The 14,821-nt window shown below is 43.0% G+C and overlaps 1 protein-coding gene across 1 annotated transcript in view; it reads right to left on the bottom strand.

The window, feature by feature from the left end:
- Positions 1-11,677, bottom strand: part of ccp110 (centriolar coiled-coil protein 110) — a 28,540-nt gene extending 16,863 nt beyond the window's left edge. The window contains exons 1-2 of the mRNA XM_084328973.1: positions 11,530-11,677; positions 7,538-7,709 (exon numbers count right to left, since the gene is read on the bottom strand). Of these exons, the coding sequence (XP_084185099.1) occupies positions 7,538-7,684 (147 nt within the window). The 5' untranslated portion in view covers positions 7,685-7,709; positions 11,530-11,677. The remainder of the gene's footprint in view (positions 1-7,537; positions 7,710-11,529) is intronic.
- Between the last annotated feature and the right edge of the window lie 3,144 nt (positions 11,678-14,821).

Raw genomic sequence — 14,821 nt, forward strand, 5'->3', positions numbered from 1 at the left:
GCCTGACACCTGGGAGGAATGGTGGTGTTGACAGCGGACAACAGGGATGACTTTAGATTGAGGTAAGACTGCTCACATGAAATATCCCTTTAAGAGATTGCAAGAGCTCCCTGTGTTCTATTGCAGAAGGACAATGTGGAATGCAGTGGCGGCCGGTGTGAACTACATTTGGGTGGGCGCGGGGGGTGAATGGGGGGGGGGAAGCGGACAGCTGACCAAGCGAATACTGACTCATAACGTTACCCGAGACGTGAGCGATTCGACTCACGCTCACGGCAATGAATCGGCTCTTATGAACGAGTCGCTCGTGACCGACACATCACTAGTTACCCCGTTTCCAACGTTAAGTCGAGTTCATTCATACTACACTAGTACAGGGGTTCCCAAACTTTTCAGGTCGGGACCCAGAAAATATTTTTTGCCAGGCAACCGATTTTTTAAGCCAAATATCACTTCAATCCTATTAAGTTAGTTCAAGTTAGTTATTCATTTATATGTGCTATTTATGAGAGGGCTAACTTGTTGCAAAATAATAATGATAATAATAATAGCCTCATTAAAATACTATTGTTGCTTCGGTTGTTTTCAGCGTTTTATGTGCATAATCTGTTATTTAGTTTGAAATGTTCGTTGAAATAAGTAGATTTTTCGTTTTTGTTTATTTACTAAAGGGGAACTATCTTATAAATGGCCTTTTTGAGTGTTTAGCATTGTTTCCTAGCTATGTGAACTTATATTAATATGATCTATGTCTCAAAATTCTCATATTGGCGCATTCTTCCAATTCTCCTCTCACAATATTCACCCTCACTGAACTGAGTCATTTGAAAATGTGATGATTTGTGATGTCAGAAAGACACCGCTGCATGTTAATGTTGAGATACAAGATGAGCTGCACACAGTGGCTGGACCTGGACCTGGAGCCCAGGCTCAAAACGGCTCGAGATCTTGAGGTCGAAAAATGCTGTTTTTGAGGACTTGATTAGAAATACAAAACAATGAATAAAATAAATATATATATTACAGAGGTGTTCCATAGACTCACAGGAATTGTGTAAAAGTGCCCAAATAGTGAAAGAAATAGTAAAATAGTTCCCCTTTAAGTTAATATAAAACCATATAGTCACATTTTAGAATACAATAGAATAGAATTTTAGAATACAACTAGAAACACTGTCCTGGCCTGCTTCTAAGTTCAGTGGCCTGACAAAAGAAAAAAAGAAAAAGTTGGATTTTTTTTTTTTTTTTTGAAATCATCTTGCGGCCCCGCGACCCCGACCCCGCAACCCCGACATTGGGAACCACTGCACTAGTACACGTATGATCAATCCAATAATGAACACATATATATATCTTGTCATTTTATACAAGTTACCATTCATTCATTCATCCATTATACGTCACCTTCGGCGAAATTAAATGTTATAGTTCAACAACAACACGCTGTGTTGAGAGAGCGAGAGAGAGAAAGCGAAAGAGAGAGAGAGAGAGCGAGAGAGAGAGAGAGCGAGAGAAAGAGAGAGAGAGAGAGAGAGAGAGAGAGAGAGAGAGAGAGAGACCGCATTAACTCACTTTGTTTAGTTGAAACGTGGTCCAGGAGGGCTTGATAAAGTGTATTATGTCCACTGTTGATGTATATCCACTGTCCAGACTGCATCCAGCTAGCCAAATAGCTTCTTGTTAGCCAGGTTAGCCACCACAACACAAGTACTGTGACGACGACAGCCTGCAAACTACCTGGGGTTCTATCGCCCTGCTCTAAGACAAACTCTAACCTTAACCAACTTTGAAAGAGTGCCTAAGCTTAACCGTCGAAAGAACTTGCCTAACCTTAACCAACTTCGAAGAGTAACTACCTAACCAGTGTAGAAACTGGCATCGGCCAATCAGAGAGCGTCTCCGAGAAATGCGGCTAGAGCGTCTCCGAGAAATGCGGCTACGGAAAGTATAGACGCTGCTTGCTTAGATTGCTTAAATTACATCATATTTCAACGCACAGTGCGTTACGTGCGTTGACCTATTTGATTGGCTGCGAGGATACAGCGATGAAACCAGTGCACGCCCTGCTGTGCGCGATATGTCTCGCCCCGGCCGGCCTGAGAGGTAGTTACTAGTGACTTCCTGTCATGAAAAACTATTATTTATATTTGATATATTAACACTTTAATCGCCGAAACTCGTCATTGCCCGCCATGCTCATTCTGCCGAAGACGCCGTAACACGTCTTTGATATCAATATTTCAAAGAAATGACCTGAGATATACTGCTGAGCTCCACTCAACCCTCTAACGGTTACAAGAGCGCCATCTGGTGGCCGATCGGCAGATCGCCCAACAGGAAGTGACGCGCCAAACAGGAAGTGCTCACCCATATTTCGTCCGGGCACTCGCGATCGTTAGCAGGACTCCATCTCGACACACTGGATAATCAATCGCTCGCCCTAACTCAATAAACAACGTTATTTGGACGTATATAGTATTATACAACCTGGAAATGGTTAATCTAGAATCTAGATCAACATCCCATAATAGAATAGCTGATCGCCCAACGGCCCGAGGAGACTGGGGTAAGTTTCAGCGTTTATTATTACCGTGTTCGATATAAACTGCTCTGATGATCATATGACCCACACTAGATGAAGTTCAAGTTCTTTAATAGTTGTCATACAGAAGTACAGAATACTTTCATACAAAATGCTTCTTACTGTTACGCTCCAGAGACTGTGCTAGACAAGATAGTATCAAATAACATAATAACATAATATAGCATGAATTTAGAAGAAGAAAAATGAGGTCACAGTGTTCGGTATAGACATATGTACAATGTTCTGAGTTACCATATAATATACAATACACAATACTATGCAGTGTACTAATGTACAGTACTATCTAGTGCAAAGCAGAAATGGGATGAGGTACAATTTTAGGTACAATTTACAGTAAGGTGTACGAGTTGTAGTGCAATCCTTCATCCATAAATATAAAGTGTGGGGAGTGGGTGCTACAGTGTGCTTGTTTAAAGTGGGTGTGTGCTATAAAGTGTGTGGAGTGGGTGCTACAGTGTGTTTGTTTAAAGTGAGTGTGTGCGTGTGGATGTGTGTGCTATGTGCGTTTGGTGGTTGTTGTTGTGTAGTGTTCATTCATTGTTCGTTTAGCAGCCTGATGGCCTGGGGATAGAAGCTTCTTCTGAGTCTTTCTGTGCTCGCCTTGAGACTCCGGTATCGCTTGCCTGACCGCAGCAGTTCAAAGAGGCAGTTGTTCGGGTGACTGGAGTCTTTAATGATTCTCTTAGCCTTGCCCTTGCAACGCTTGTAGTAAATGTTCTGGAGGGTGGGGAGCCCCCCTCCAATTGTGCGTTCGGCTGAACGTGTCACTCTTTGTAGTCTGCTTCGGTCTTGTGCAGTGCTATTCCCAAACCAGGAGGTGATGTTGCCGGTCAAGATGCTCTCTATTGTACATGAGTAGAAGTTCTTAAGGATCTTCTGGCTGACTTGGAACTTCCTTAGGCGCCTGAGGAAGTAGAGGCGTTGTCGTGCCTTCTTCACAACACTGTCAATGTGTGTGGTCCATGTCAAGTCCTCGGATATGTAGGCTCCGAGGTACTTAAAGCTGTTGACTCTCTCAACCGGTGCCCCGTCGATGCTGAGGGGGCTGTAGTCCTTGACCCCCGACCTCCTGAAGTCCACAATCATCTCCTTTGTTTTGCTGACGTTCAGGGAGAGGCTGTTTTCCTGGCACCATCCCGCCAGGACCTTGACCTCTTCCAGGTAGGCCCTCTCGTCGTTGGCAGAGATCAGGCCCACCACCACTGTGTCGTCAGCAAATTTGATGATTGTATTGCTACTCCGCTGAGCCACACAGTCGTGTGTGTACAGGGAGTAGAGGAGGGGACTCAGAACACAGCCCTGGGGGGCCCCTATGTTGAGGGTGATGGATGAGGAGGTGCAGTTGCCTGCTCTCACCACCTGGGGTCTGCCAATCAGGAAGTCCAAGACCCACTGGCAGAGGTCATAGCCCAAGCCCAGGTCCCTGAGCTTGGCTATGAGTATGGAGGGGACTATGGTATTGAATGCCGAGCTGTAGTCGATGAATAGCATTCTCACATAGTTCCCCTGCCTCTTGTCCAGGTGTGATGCTGCTGTGTGCAGCACATGGGATATGGCGTCCTCCGTGGACCTGTTGGGGCGGTATGCAAATTGCAGGGGGTCCATGTTGATGGGGAGGGAGGAGCAGATGTAGCCCTTTACTAGCTTCTCAAAGCACTTCATGGCTATGGAGGTGAGAGCTACAGGGCGGTAGTCGTTGAGGCAAGCAGGCTTGGATTTTTTGGGTACAGGGATAATAGTGGACTTCTTCAGGCAGGTGGGGATGACAGCCTGTTCTAAGGACAGGTTAAATATGTCAGTGAATACTGGGGCCAGTTGGTCGGCACAGACTTTTAGGACGCGGCCGGGGATGCCGTCCGGACCTGCTGCCTTCCTGATATTCACTTTTTTAAAGGTCCGCCTCACCTCATGCTCTGTTACCCTGAACACTGCGCCTCCATCAGCAGCCGACCCCCCCCCCCCATTGCCGAGGCTTGTGAGCTGGTGTTGTTATTACCAGCATCAAACCTCGCATAGAAGGTATTGAGGTCATTTGCTAAGGAGATGTCACTGTTCAGTTTGAGGGAGGCGCCTTTGTAGTCTGTCATCGTTTTGAGCCCCTGCCACATAGCTCTAGAGTCAGCTTGTTCAAACTGGAGTTCAATTTTATCCCTGTAGCGCCGTTTGGCCTCTGACACTGTCCTCCTTACGTTGTATCGCGCCACCTTGTGGTCATTCATGTTGCCTGCAACTAGGCCGTCGTTGTATGCTTTGGTGCGCTCTCTCAGAGCTTCACGGACGGATTTGTCTACCCAGGGTTTTTGATTTGGGTAAACTTTCATTTTGGTAGTGGGGATTGTTTCTTTCACCCTAGTACAAACATAGTCCAGCACTGTCTCCGTGTAGACATTAATGTTATCTGTGTCGCGGAACACATTCCAGTCTGTGTAGTGAAACACTGACCGGATCGTCTCCTCTGACGTCAAATCCCATTTCTGCACCTCTCGCGAGACTACGGGAGTACTTTTAATTCTCTGTTTGTACTTTGGTGAAAGAAAGATGGACGCGTGATCTGATTTACCAAAGCCACTATCAGAATGAGCCTTGTAGCCACCTTTAAATTGCGTGTAACAGTGATCTAGGATGTTACCGCCTCTGGTGTTGCAAGTCACATGCTGATAGAAGTCAGGCAATACCTTTCTCAGATTGGCGCTATTGAAATCACCCAGAACCAAAATGGCGGCGTTAACGTTCGCCACTTGTATTCTATTTACCTCGTCGTGGAGTCTGGAGAGCGCAACCTTGTTGCTGGCTTGCGGTGGAATATACACTCCGATCAGGACGATCGCCGTTAACTCCCTCGGGAGGAAGAAAGGACGACACTTGATGGTTATATATTCCAGTTCTGGGGAGCAGTGGTTGGATAATTCCTTCACGTTAGTTGGATCGCTCCAATTTTTGTTAAACATGAAGGCAATACCTCCTCCACGTTGTTTACCGGACTCTGATGTCCGATCCTTGCGATGGATAAAGAAGTGATCTGCTGGTTGAATTGCGTGGTCTGGAACCTCCGGTGTGAGCCATGTTTCGGTGAAGCAGAGGACGTTGCAGTCCCTAACGTCTCTTTGATATTAAATCCTTGCTCGGATGTCATCCAGTTTATTGTCAATTGATTGTACATTGGCTAGCAATATACTGGGCAGTGGTGTACGTGGCGTCTGGATCTCAGCCTGTTACGGATCCCAGCCCTCTTTCCTCGTCGTCTTTTCCTGGGATCTAGGAACAAAGGATCTGGTCCTAATCTCCTGAGAATTTCTTCAGGCCATTGATGCGGTTCGGAAAGCTGGTCCAGTGAGTAATCCAGTTGGTAAGTTTCCCGTAATCCAATGTCTATGAGTGACTGACGGTCATATACATTAAATGCACCAACAGTTGGTACGAACAAAACTCTAAAAACTATAAATATTAACAAAAGTAAACACAGTCTCGACGGAGCGAACAGAAAGGCATGAATGATATAACGTTGCCCACGGAATAATAATCGACCCCCCGCCCATCCGGTCAACATCAGATCATACGTAGTAACTTCTAGAAGTACCTCCAGTTGAATTTTTTTATCTGGCACCGATCGCTACCAAACTGTATTTGATCATCAATATAATGCATTTGGGGCTATAAATCAAGTTCTGGAGAAAGCTGCAGAAAACGATAAAAACATACTTATACTTTAGACCGTATTTTAGTATGAATATGTGAATGAAAAAGTATAACGTTGCTACACCCTGAACAATAGATATAGGACATTGAATGGGCCATAATAATGTCAATTTAGCAATAGAATTTAAAAAGTTATAGCCCTGCAAAGAAGGGGAACTTCTCCATAGACAAATAGAGCTGGCTAGGGATGGTAAATTATGAATTTAACCATGGCAATCAAAGTGTTAACGTTATATTGTGCATTGGAAACACAAACATACTTAAAATGAGTAAATATTATTCATTTTAAACATGTTTATTTTATTTCTAGGGCTCAAAAAATAAATCTTCTTCTCTCTTTTAACCAGGGAGGGCAGCGCTCTAGCGCCCACTATCGGCCGGCCGCCACTGGTGGAATGTAGGAAAACACAATTTTATGGATTGCTCAATCAACTGTCTAAAATCTACTCATTGATTTAGTCAACAAATTCCTATGAATATCTCCCCTAAGAATTTAATTAGTCACGGATAGCCCTATGCATGCAGGCCACATGCATATTATAATGAACTCACTGGTAAAACGAGTAGCCTAAACATCCTAGCCTAAACACATAACTATTGTTATTAAGCACCATGGAGCTACAAAAACATCATCCACAGGGGAGTAGCCACACATACAAACTTTCCAGGGCAACCAAACATCTTTAAAAAGCAAAGTCACCTTCAGGGCAGCAGACAAGGTTTTCGTAATGTATCATGGTAGTTTCTTATGGTACACCTAAAATGGCCCCCACAGAATATTAGATTAGATTTGAATGGAAATGGCTGCCCCATCAATTCAAATGCTACGGCAGAATGAATACTATACCTGCATTGCTCTGAATAACACATTGATACCCTTGAAAAACTAAAACTGTTCTGCAATTGACCTCCCATATAGGCTAATCCCGGTGCCTATCTCTGCTCATTAAAGCAGGACATACAGGATAGTAGACACATTTATTGAACCAATTAAGCAAAGTCGAGTACTCTGAGAGAAATGCGGATATTTCTAGAATTGTGGGTAGATCTTTTCAAAATCTTAAGCCAGCCCAGTCATTGCTCTCTTATGCTCCTTAACACCAATCGTGTTAAGTATTGAATGGAAACTTTAATGCTTAATTGGTCAAAAAAATATATATATAGTATGTGCACTGTATCTGCACTGTGTCTGTCCATAAAGACTCTGATCTATAGAGATCCTTTTTAATTCCTTACTAGAGGTAAAAGCACTGCCCTTCCATGGAAGCAGATGACGGAAAGAGCTTTCAGGGGACGGCATGCCTCATAGGCAGTCTTCGCAGCTGTCCCCTCCTCCTGCAGTAGGGCCAGGCTTCTGAGACGGAACTCCTCATAGCTTTCCATCTCTGGATGCCTACACCTCCCCTCTCTGATAAAGACACAAGGTTACAAGTTACATTTAAGACTTTTTAAGACCACTTTGAATAGAATGTAGCATAATAAAAAAATAAATAAAAAAAAAAAAGGAAAATGACTATGACTATTACTTTGTGGCCCAGACATTTCCCCCAAACTAATTTAAACAAGATAGAGTTTATCGCAACATACAGTAGATGTAACTTCCAAATCCAATACATTTTCAAGATCAAAATATCATATTTAAGACCTTTTAAAAACATTTGAATGCCTAAAATTCTGATTATTAATTGTAAGACTTTTTAAGTAGTTAAGTAGTATCCTGTAGTGAAATTACACTCATGTCAACACAAGGAAGCCAGAAAAAATAAATAACGCACATCCTCCGTTTGTTGGTGCTGAGCCAAACTGTAAAAACAGTAATACATAAGAACAAAGCGGGGCTCGCAACTCACTTGTAGTTCCAAGGTGATTTTAATAAACAAAAAAGGGCAGTAGATGCAACGTTTCGACCTTGCCGGTCTTCCTCAAGCAAGGAAGCCAACCAAGCGTGTGTATGAACCATGACTACATGGGCATAGCTGTCAATGTGTACGGTTTGACCGGGATTCTCCTGTTTTTTCGAGCTCTGCACGGCCTCTGTACGGCGTACGGATTGGTACGTATTTTGTACTTATTATTATTATTTTTTTTTTACAAAATGGGTGCAATTCTCCTCCGTGACGACAGGTGGCAGCAGTGTAGATTGGACCGTTATCACAGGAAGTCAGACCGTTGAGACCAGAAGAAGACAGCGACGCGACCGGAGCTCAGAGCTCAGGGGAGAGAGTAGATGATGCACCGAGGCGGCCGCGGACCGAGGGTGTCATCAAATCAACTTAGCCAGTGTCTCTTGATTGCCCACTCTGTGGCTTTTGTCTCTGGAACAAAAGGTTTGCAAATCTTCTGTGGATAAAACAATACAAATGCAGGAATGTGTAAATGTGATGGTTGGTGAACACTAACACTGCCGTTTGCTCCTGCTCCTGCCATAGCATGCTTTCACTGACGCCCAATTTCCTGAATGCGATTTATATAAAAGAAGCAGTGAAGCCAGACCAGCACTCTCAGGTTCAAAATTTAATGGCAGCCTGAAACAAACATGTTTCGGAAATATGTATTCCTTCTTCAGTGTTATAGCTTGGCAAGCTATAACACTGAAGAAGGAATACATATTTCCGAAACATGTTTGTTTCAGGCTGCCATTAAATTTTGAACCTGAGAGTGCTGGTCTGGCTTCACTGCTTCTTTTATATAATACTTAATGGGATTTCAGCACCCAGTGTCGTATCTTGAGAGCGCGGTCTAACTTGACATCTGAATGCGATTTATACATATAAATAAATTGATCCGTTTTAAAAGTTGTCGTGAATTGTCATGGTATGACAAATACAGTTACTGGTAACTCGCAGGCATTGCAGAGATATTGAGGAAAAACACAAAATCGCATTGGCTTTTTTTCTATCTCATTTTTCTCTGTAGAATGAATGAAAACTTTATTTAACAGATTGCAGAATGGGTACAATACAGTACGGCTCAATACAGACATACTACACAGACTTAATAGATACACACACACACTGTTCCAAAAATGATATTCCCATTTCCCACTGCTAAATTAATGACCATAGGTATTTTCTATAGCTTTTTCAGGAACATGGCATGTCTTTTTTTATCATGCATATCCTGTGTCTATATTTTTTTGCATTTTGCACAATCAATGCGGGCGTGACCACCTGCATTTCACTGTATGTGACAAATAAACCTCTTGATTCTTCTTGAGTTGTCGTATTAATATAATATAGGGGCGACAGTGGCTCAGGAGGTAGAGCAGTCGTCTGGCAATCCGGAGGTTCCCGGTTCGATTCCCGCTCCTCCTGGGCAGCGTGTCGATGTGTCCTTGAGCAAGACACTTAACCCCTAATTGCTCCCGATGAGCAGGTTGGCACCTTGCATGGTTGCTTCCGCCGTCGGTGTGTGAATGGGTAATATGTAAGTAACAAATTGTAAAGCGCTTTGGATAAAAGCGCTATATAAAAAAGCAGCCATTTACCATATGTAGCCTACAGTGATGAAGGTATAAAGACACTGGTAATACATTGATTGATTGCTAACTAAGGCGCAGCTCTATTCAGATGCAAAAATCCCCCCCCCCCCCCCCCACCTCTCTTCTGTGGAGAGTACAAACTGTTTCAAAACAGTTTTAAACACAGAATTCTTACAATTAGTTATTATATCTGTTCGCTGTTATACTAAATATGTTCTTCATGTTCTAAGTGGTTGCCTAGTGGAGATTTAGGATTCACTGACTGTAGACTGTAAGAAAAAAAGCTGCAAGAAAACTAAATGTCTGGCATCTATGGTTTCCAAATACTGTCAAATTACAGTAAAATCAAATGCATTTACAGATTACAACCTTTATTTAATGGTTAATATTTTGATAAAAGGTAATTTACTGTATTTTTATAGCATTTACACTCTACACAGTAGGAAAACAAAATAATACCGGTTTTGACCAGCAGATGGCAACGACGAGGCAGCTCCATTGGGAGGGGGCGGGGCCGGGTGGGAGGGGGCGGGCTGAGGGGGCGGGGCCAGGAGAAGGGGCGGGGCTAAAACCTGTACGGATTTTGAAATCCCAATGTTGACAGCTATGCTACATGGGTTATGGTCAGTGGTGCGTTATTGAAATCATCTGGGATGACACGCACCACGTGCACGCGCGCTCCCGGCGCGTGCGCGCGCTCCCGCGAATGCGCATTTAATGTCCCCTCGCTTGGGCACAGACTAAAGACAGTGCCTAATTGCCTCTACGAATGGAATGTAACACGTCTTCACAACAAGGTTAGGTGTGAATGTGTCTGAGAACGTATTTAACACACCTGACGACCGGAGCTATTGATATGCAAATAGCGAGTGAGGTTGCACACCGTGCTACCCCGTCCCATGAACAACGCATGCCTGGTTATGGTCAGCTCTTAACGTTGGTCATAAAACTAGCAACTGGAAGCACAAGATAAACAAAAGAGGGTCTGTGGCCTTAGTGACTGTCACACGCATCACATTCCAGCCACTCTGGTCTCTCAGAGGCCAGGCCAGTGACTGACACCCATTTCCAAGCTATCTGAAACGGACGAGGATTCATGTGTCTAATCAATAAGAGTTGCTATTTCTTTATGTCAGCAAAAAAGGCCATAAGACACACGCAGGACATTAGTAATAAACATTGTGCACTGCACTCATTGTTTTACATGATCAAATATATATTTGACTAGTTAAATCATTTGGCAACACACACACACACACACACACACACACACGCACACACACACACAAACAGTTTGGATAACAGACGGATTGCTGTAGGATAATAAATAATGACATCTTAATTTTCTCCAATGATTTTACACTCAAAGCTCTCAAATGATGGGATGTGATCAAAACGAGTGGATTCTGATACCGTCATTTTGTAATGCGTTTGAGAAGCCCACAGTGGTGGTGGGTGCATATCGTGACAGCACAATAAGGCATGTCTGACTGTAACTAATAACTGTTAGCTGCTATATTACTCAGCTCATCGGATACTACAGCGTGAACTCGATACTGTAACGTTAGGTATAAATAATCATCTATTAACAAACATACAGTACGCTCTATTTTGTTGTATCTTCTCAATTCCTGTCACCTTGCTTTGCTAACATTACAGCTGTGCGCCCAAGCAGAGAATGACAGTTGATGATAGCGCGATGGATGGTCCATGCTTTATTAGCTACCCCGTCCATTATCTTCCTTACCTCGTTTTCAATGTGACATTCACGATCGAAAAGGTGTCAGGTTTCTTCTTTTCTCCCAATAACGAGATTCTGGAAGTAGAAAAATACACTGGAAGGCCGCCAATGCTACGATTTGACCAGAGTACTCCTTTCTCTTATCAATCTCGGCTTCACCATCATCCGCTCACTCTTCCGGGCCAAAACAGCGCCTCCTAGCAGCAGCAGCACATGGGCTGAGAAGCATGCAGCTGCAGAGCCGCAGAGCCAGCGGCGCTCTCAGGGCCGCGCTCCGACGGCCGCGCCACCCACCCAATGGCTGAATTGCCAGTGACTGAATTGGAGTATTGCACTGTGCGGGCACAGCTGTGAGATCCGCGCGAGGCCAGAGGATGACGTACATACTGTATGAGTAAATTAACTATTCTCTTGCTCACACAATATCTTGAATAAATGCGTTTATTTATTTCGAACATAAATTGAAAATAAATAATAATAAAAAACAAGTAATAAACAGATTAAAAAAACAAACAAGCATGCGTAGGCAGGGGTGCAGTCGTAATATGGGCGAAGGCCAAACGCCCGCGCACGCGCATACATGTTCCCTCGGTTGCGCACAGAACAGATGATACACCTTGTCTCATCCTTCCAGTCGAGAGATCAAGCAACCCCCCACCTTGTATTTGGTTGTCGGTATCCTATTATTATGCAAAGTCTAGGTGATAAGTGCCGGCGACGAGTAATTTTTGTGTCGTCGCGCTGGCACTTACCACCTAGACTTTGCATAATAATAGGATGCTCGCACTTCGGCCTCAGTGACGAAGCCCAAACGTCGTTTGACCGCGTATGCCCAGCACTGCACCCAGTGTTGCGTTGTTATTATGGGCTGAGCCGCCACGCAGGATAATGACGCCGCGCGCACGCGCGCGCACACGCACGCGCGGCCGCGCGCGCATGCGCATATGTTCCCTCGCGCACAATAATACACTTTGTTTGTATAGCCTTTCATACAGAAACTGCAGCTCAAAGTGCTTCACAACAGAATTAAGACAGGCATAAAATGAGCACATAAAGTGCAGACATATAAAATCAGTTTTTCACATTAGGATCTAACATCCCAACAGGCAACCTTGTTTATGGTTTGATTCAGTTTTAATATAAATAATAAAAATAAAGAGAAGATTAATTAATTATCTACTCAGTCCCGAAGTTTGTGATGTAGATATGGAATGTCCCGGGTTGCTGCTGTTTGCAGAGTGTGTTGTTGTCCGGGGGTGAGTGGTGGTGGGTGGGGGTCTGTGGGCAGCGGCAACTTGGGACGTTCCATATTTACATCACAAAGAGTCCCAGACTGGTTGAAGACACCAGCCTATAGCGGCTATTGTTATGATAATGCGAGGTAGCGCCGGGGCCCGGGACTCGGCAGGTAAACACGAGCCGAGCCGAGCGCAGCGCGTTCTCGCGAGCGCGTGCATGTGCGTGCACGCGCTTCTGCTCAAATCTTTAGTACTCAGTGAGGTACCACTGAGTGGTACCCCGTGCCATGAACAACGCATGCCTGACTGCACCCCTGGGCGTAGGATGAAGTGTAAACGTATGTATTCCTACCCCCCTTGATTGATTGATTGATTGATTGATTGATTGATTGATTGATTGATTGATTGATTGAGTGATTGAAAACTTTATTAACAGATTGCAGAATGGGTATACAATACAGTACGGCTCAATACACACAATTGTTAAGGGGATGCAGACCAGAGAAAGACTTTTGTCTTGTTTACATCAGGGTCCCCCATTTTCAATTAATTTTGATTTGATTTGATTTGATTAGACATTTTTTTAAATACAAGATTCAAGATTCATCATAACATATATGACATACATGACATACAGATAGACAGTATTCAGTATACCTTCACACTCTATTATCGGCACAATTAATGTATAAAGCAAAAGGTCATGTACTTCCAGGAAACATTCAAGAACTGTTCTTTGATAGGGAGGGGGGTTATAATCTGAGGGGAGAATTCAATTTAAAAGTTCTAAATGTACGCACTACCATGAGAAGACATGCATCTCAATATGTGGAGTCAAACTGTGGAACAGTCTAAATGTGGTGCTAAAGCAATGTCCAAACATGAGACAATTCAAACTGATGTATAAGGAAATTATGTTCACGAGGTACAGGGATGAGGAAGGGACTTGATATTCATATATATATATATATTATTTTTTTTATGTTTTAAAATAGTACACTCATTTGAGTAGTGAAAAAGGGGTAGGATTAAATATGTGTATACTTCTTCCTACTCCTTTTCGAACATGTAAATTGAGCTGTTTTGCTTTTGTTTAGTTATTATTTTGTTTGAGTTATGTTTTGATTTTGTTTAGTTATTTATTTTGTTTGTATTCATTTACATGTTCGAAATAAAGATTTCAAATCAAATCAAATCTTATGCAACTCATATTCACTCCACAAACTGAAATATACATTGTTGAATGAACAGCCTGTTTCTTGAAGTTAGACTCTCCTCTAAATTGTAACCCCCTCTCGAAGAATTTTTGGATGTTACCCGGGGAGTGAATTGTTTCGTGCTTTTTTAATAAACATGATTTGTGGAGTCTTAAATTCAGCCAGGTCCCCGAGTTTCATGGCATGTGATTTAAAAAATAGTGTGTTTGTGTGTTCCAGATATCCTACCTTATTGATAATCAAATCAAAATCAAATGTTTGTAAGGCCCGACAACACACGTTAAGTACTGTTACATACGATATGCAAATATACATTATTGTTACCCAGAGATCCTAACAGAAAATATATACATATAGGGGAGGAGACTATGTATATATTTATCAGTACACATCATACTGATAAACAGTACTGTTACATCCAGACATTTATGACATACAAAATATATAACTATACAGTACTGTTTAAGAGACAGAGTTTATAAAAGAGTATATACATTTGAGGGGGAAGAAACTGTACATTGGAGGGTGTTCGGTGGCTGGGGGGGGGCTTGGACATTTACAGGGGCCAGTTTCGAATTGCAGCCTCCCGTAGGTACTCTTTGAGAGCGGTCCTGGGATTGATGGATGGAGTGTCAAATACTTCATCTTGTAAAAAGGGACGAAAGGAGAATTGAGGGATATGATCCATGGGACTAAATCAACATTAACATCAACAGGACGAAGTATATATATATATATATATTCTCATATTCCGATATATTCTCAAACAGATGCCCGCAGCAACTGCAAAGTGCTTATTAAAAGACACATTTTGTTATGCTACAATGACACCAAATAAGTATG

This window comes from Notolepis coatsorum, assembly GCF_963971535.1.
Source record: "Notolepis coatsorum genome assembly, chromosome: 14".
Classification (NCBI taxonomy): Eukaryota; Metazoa; Chordata; class Actinopteri; order Aulopiformes; family Paralepididae; genus Notolepis; species Notolepis coatsorum.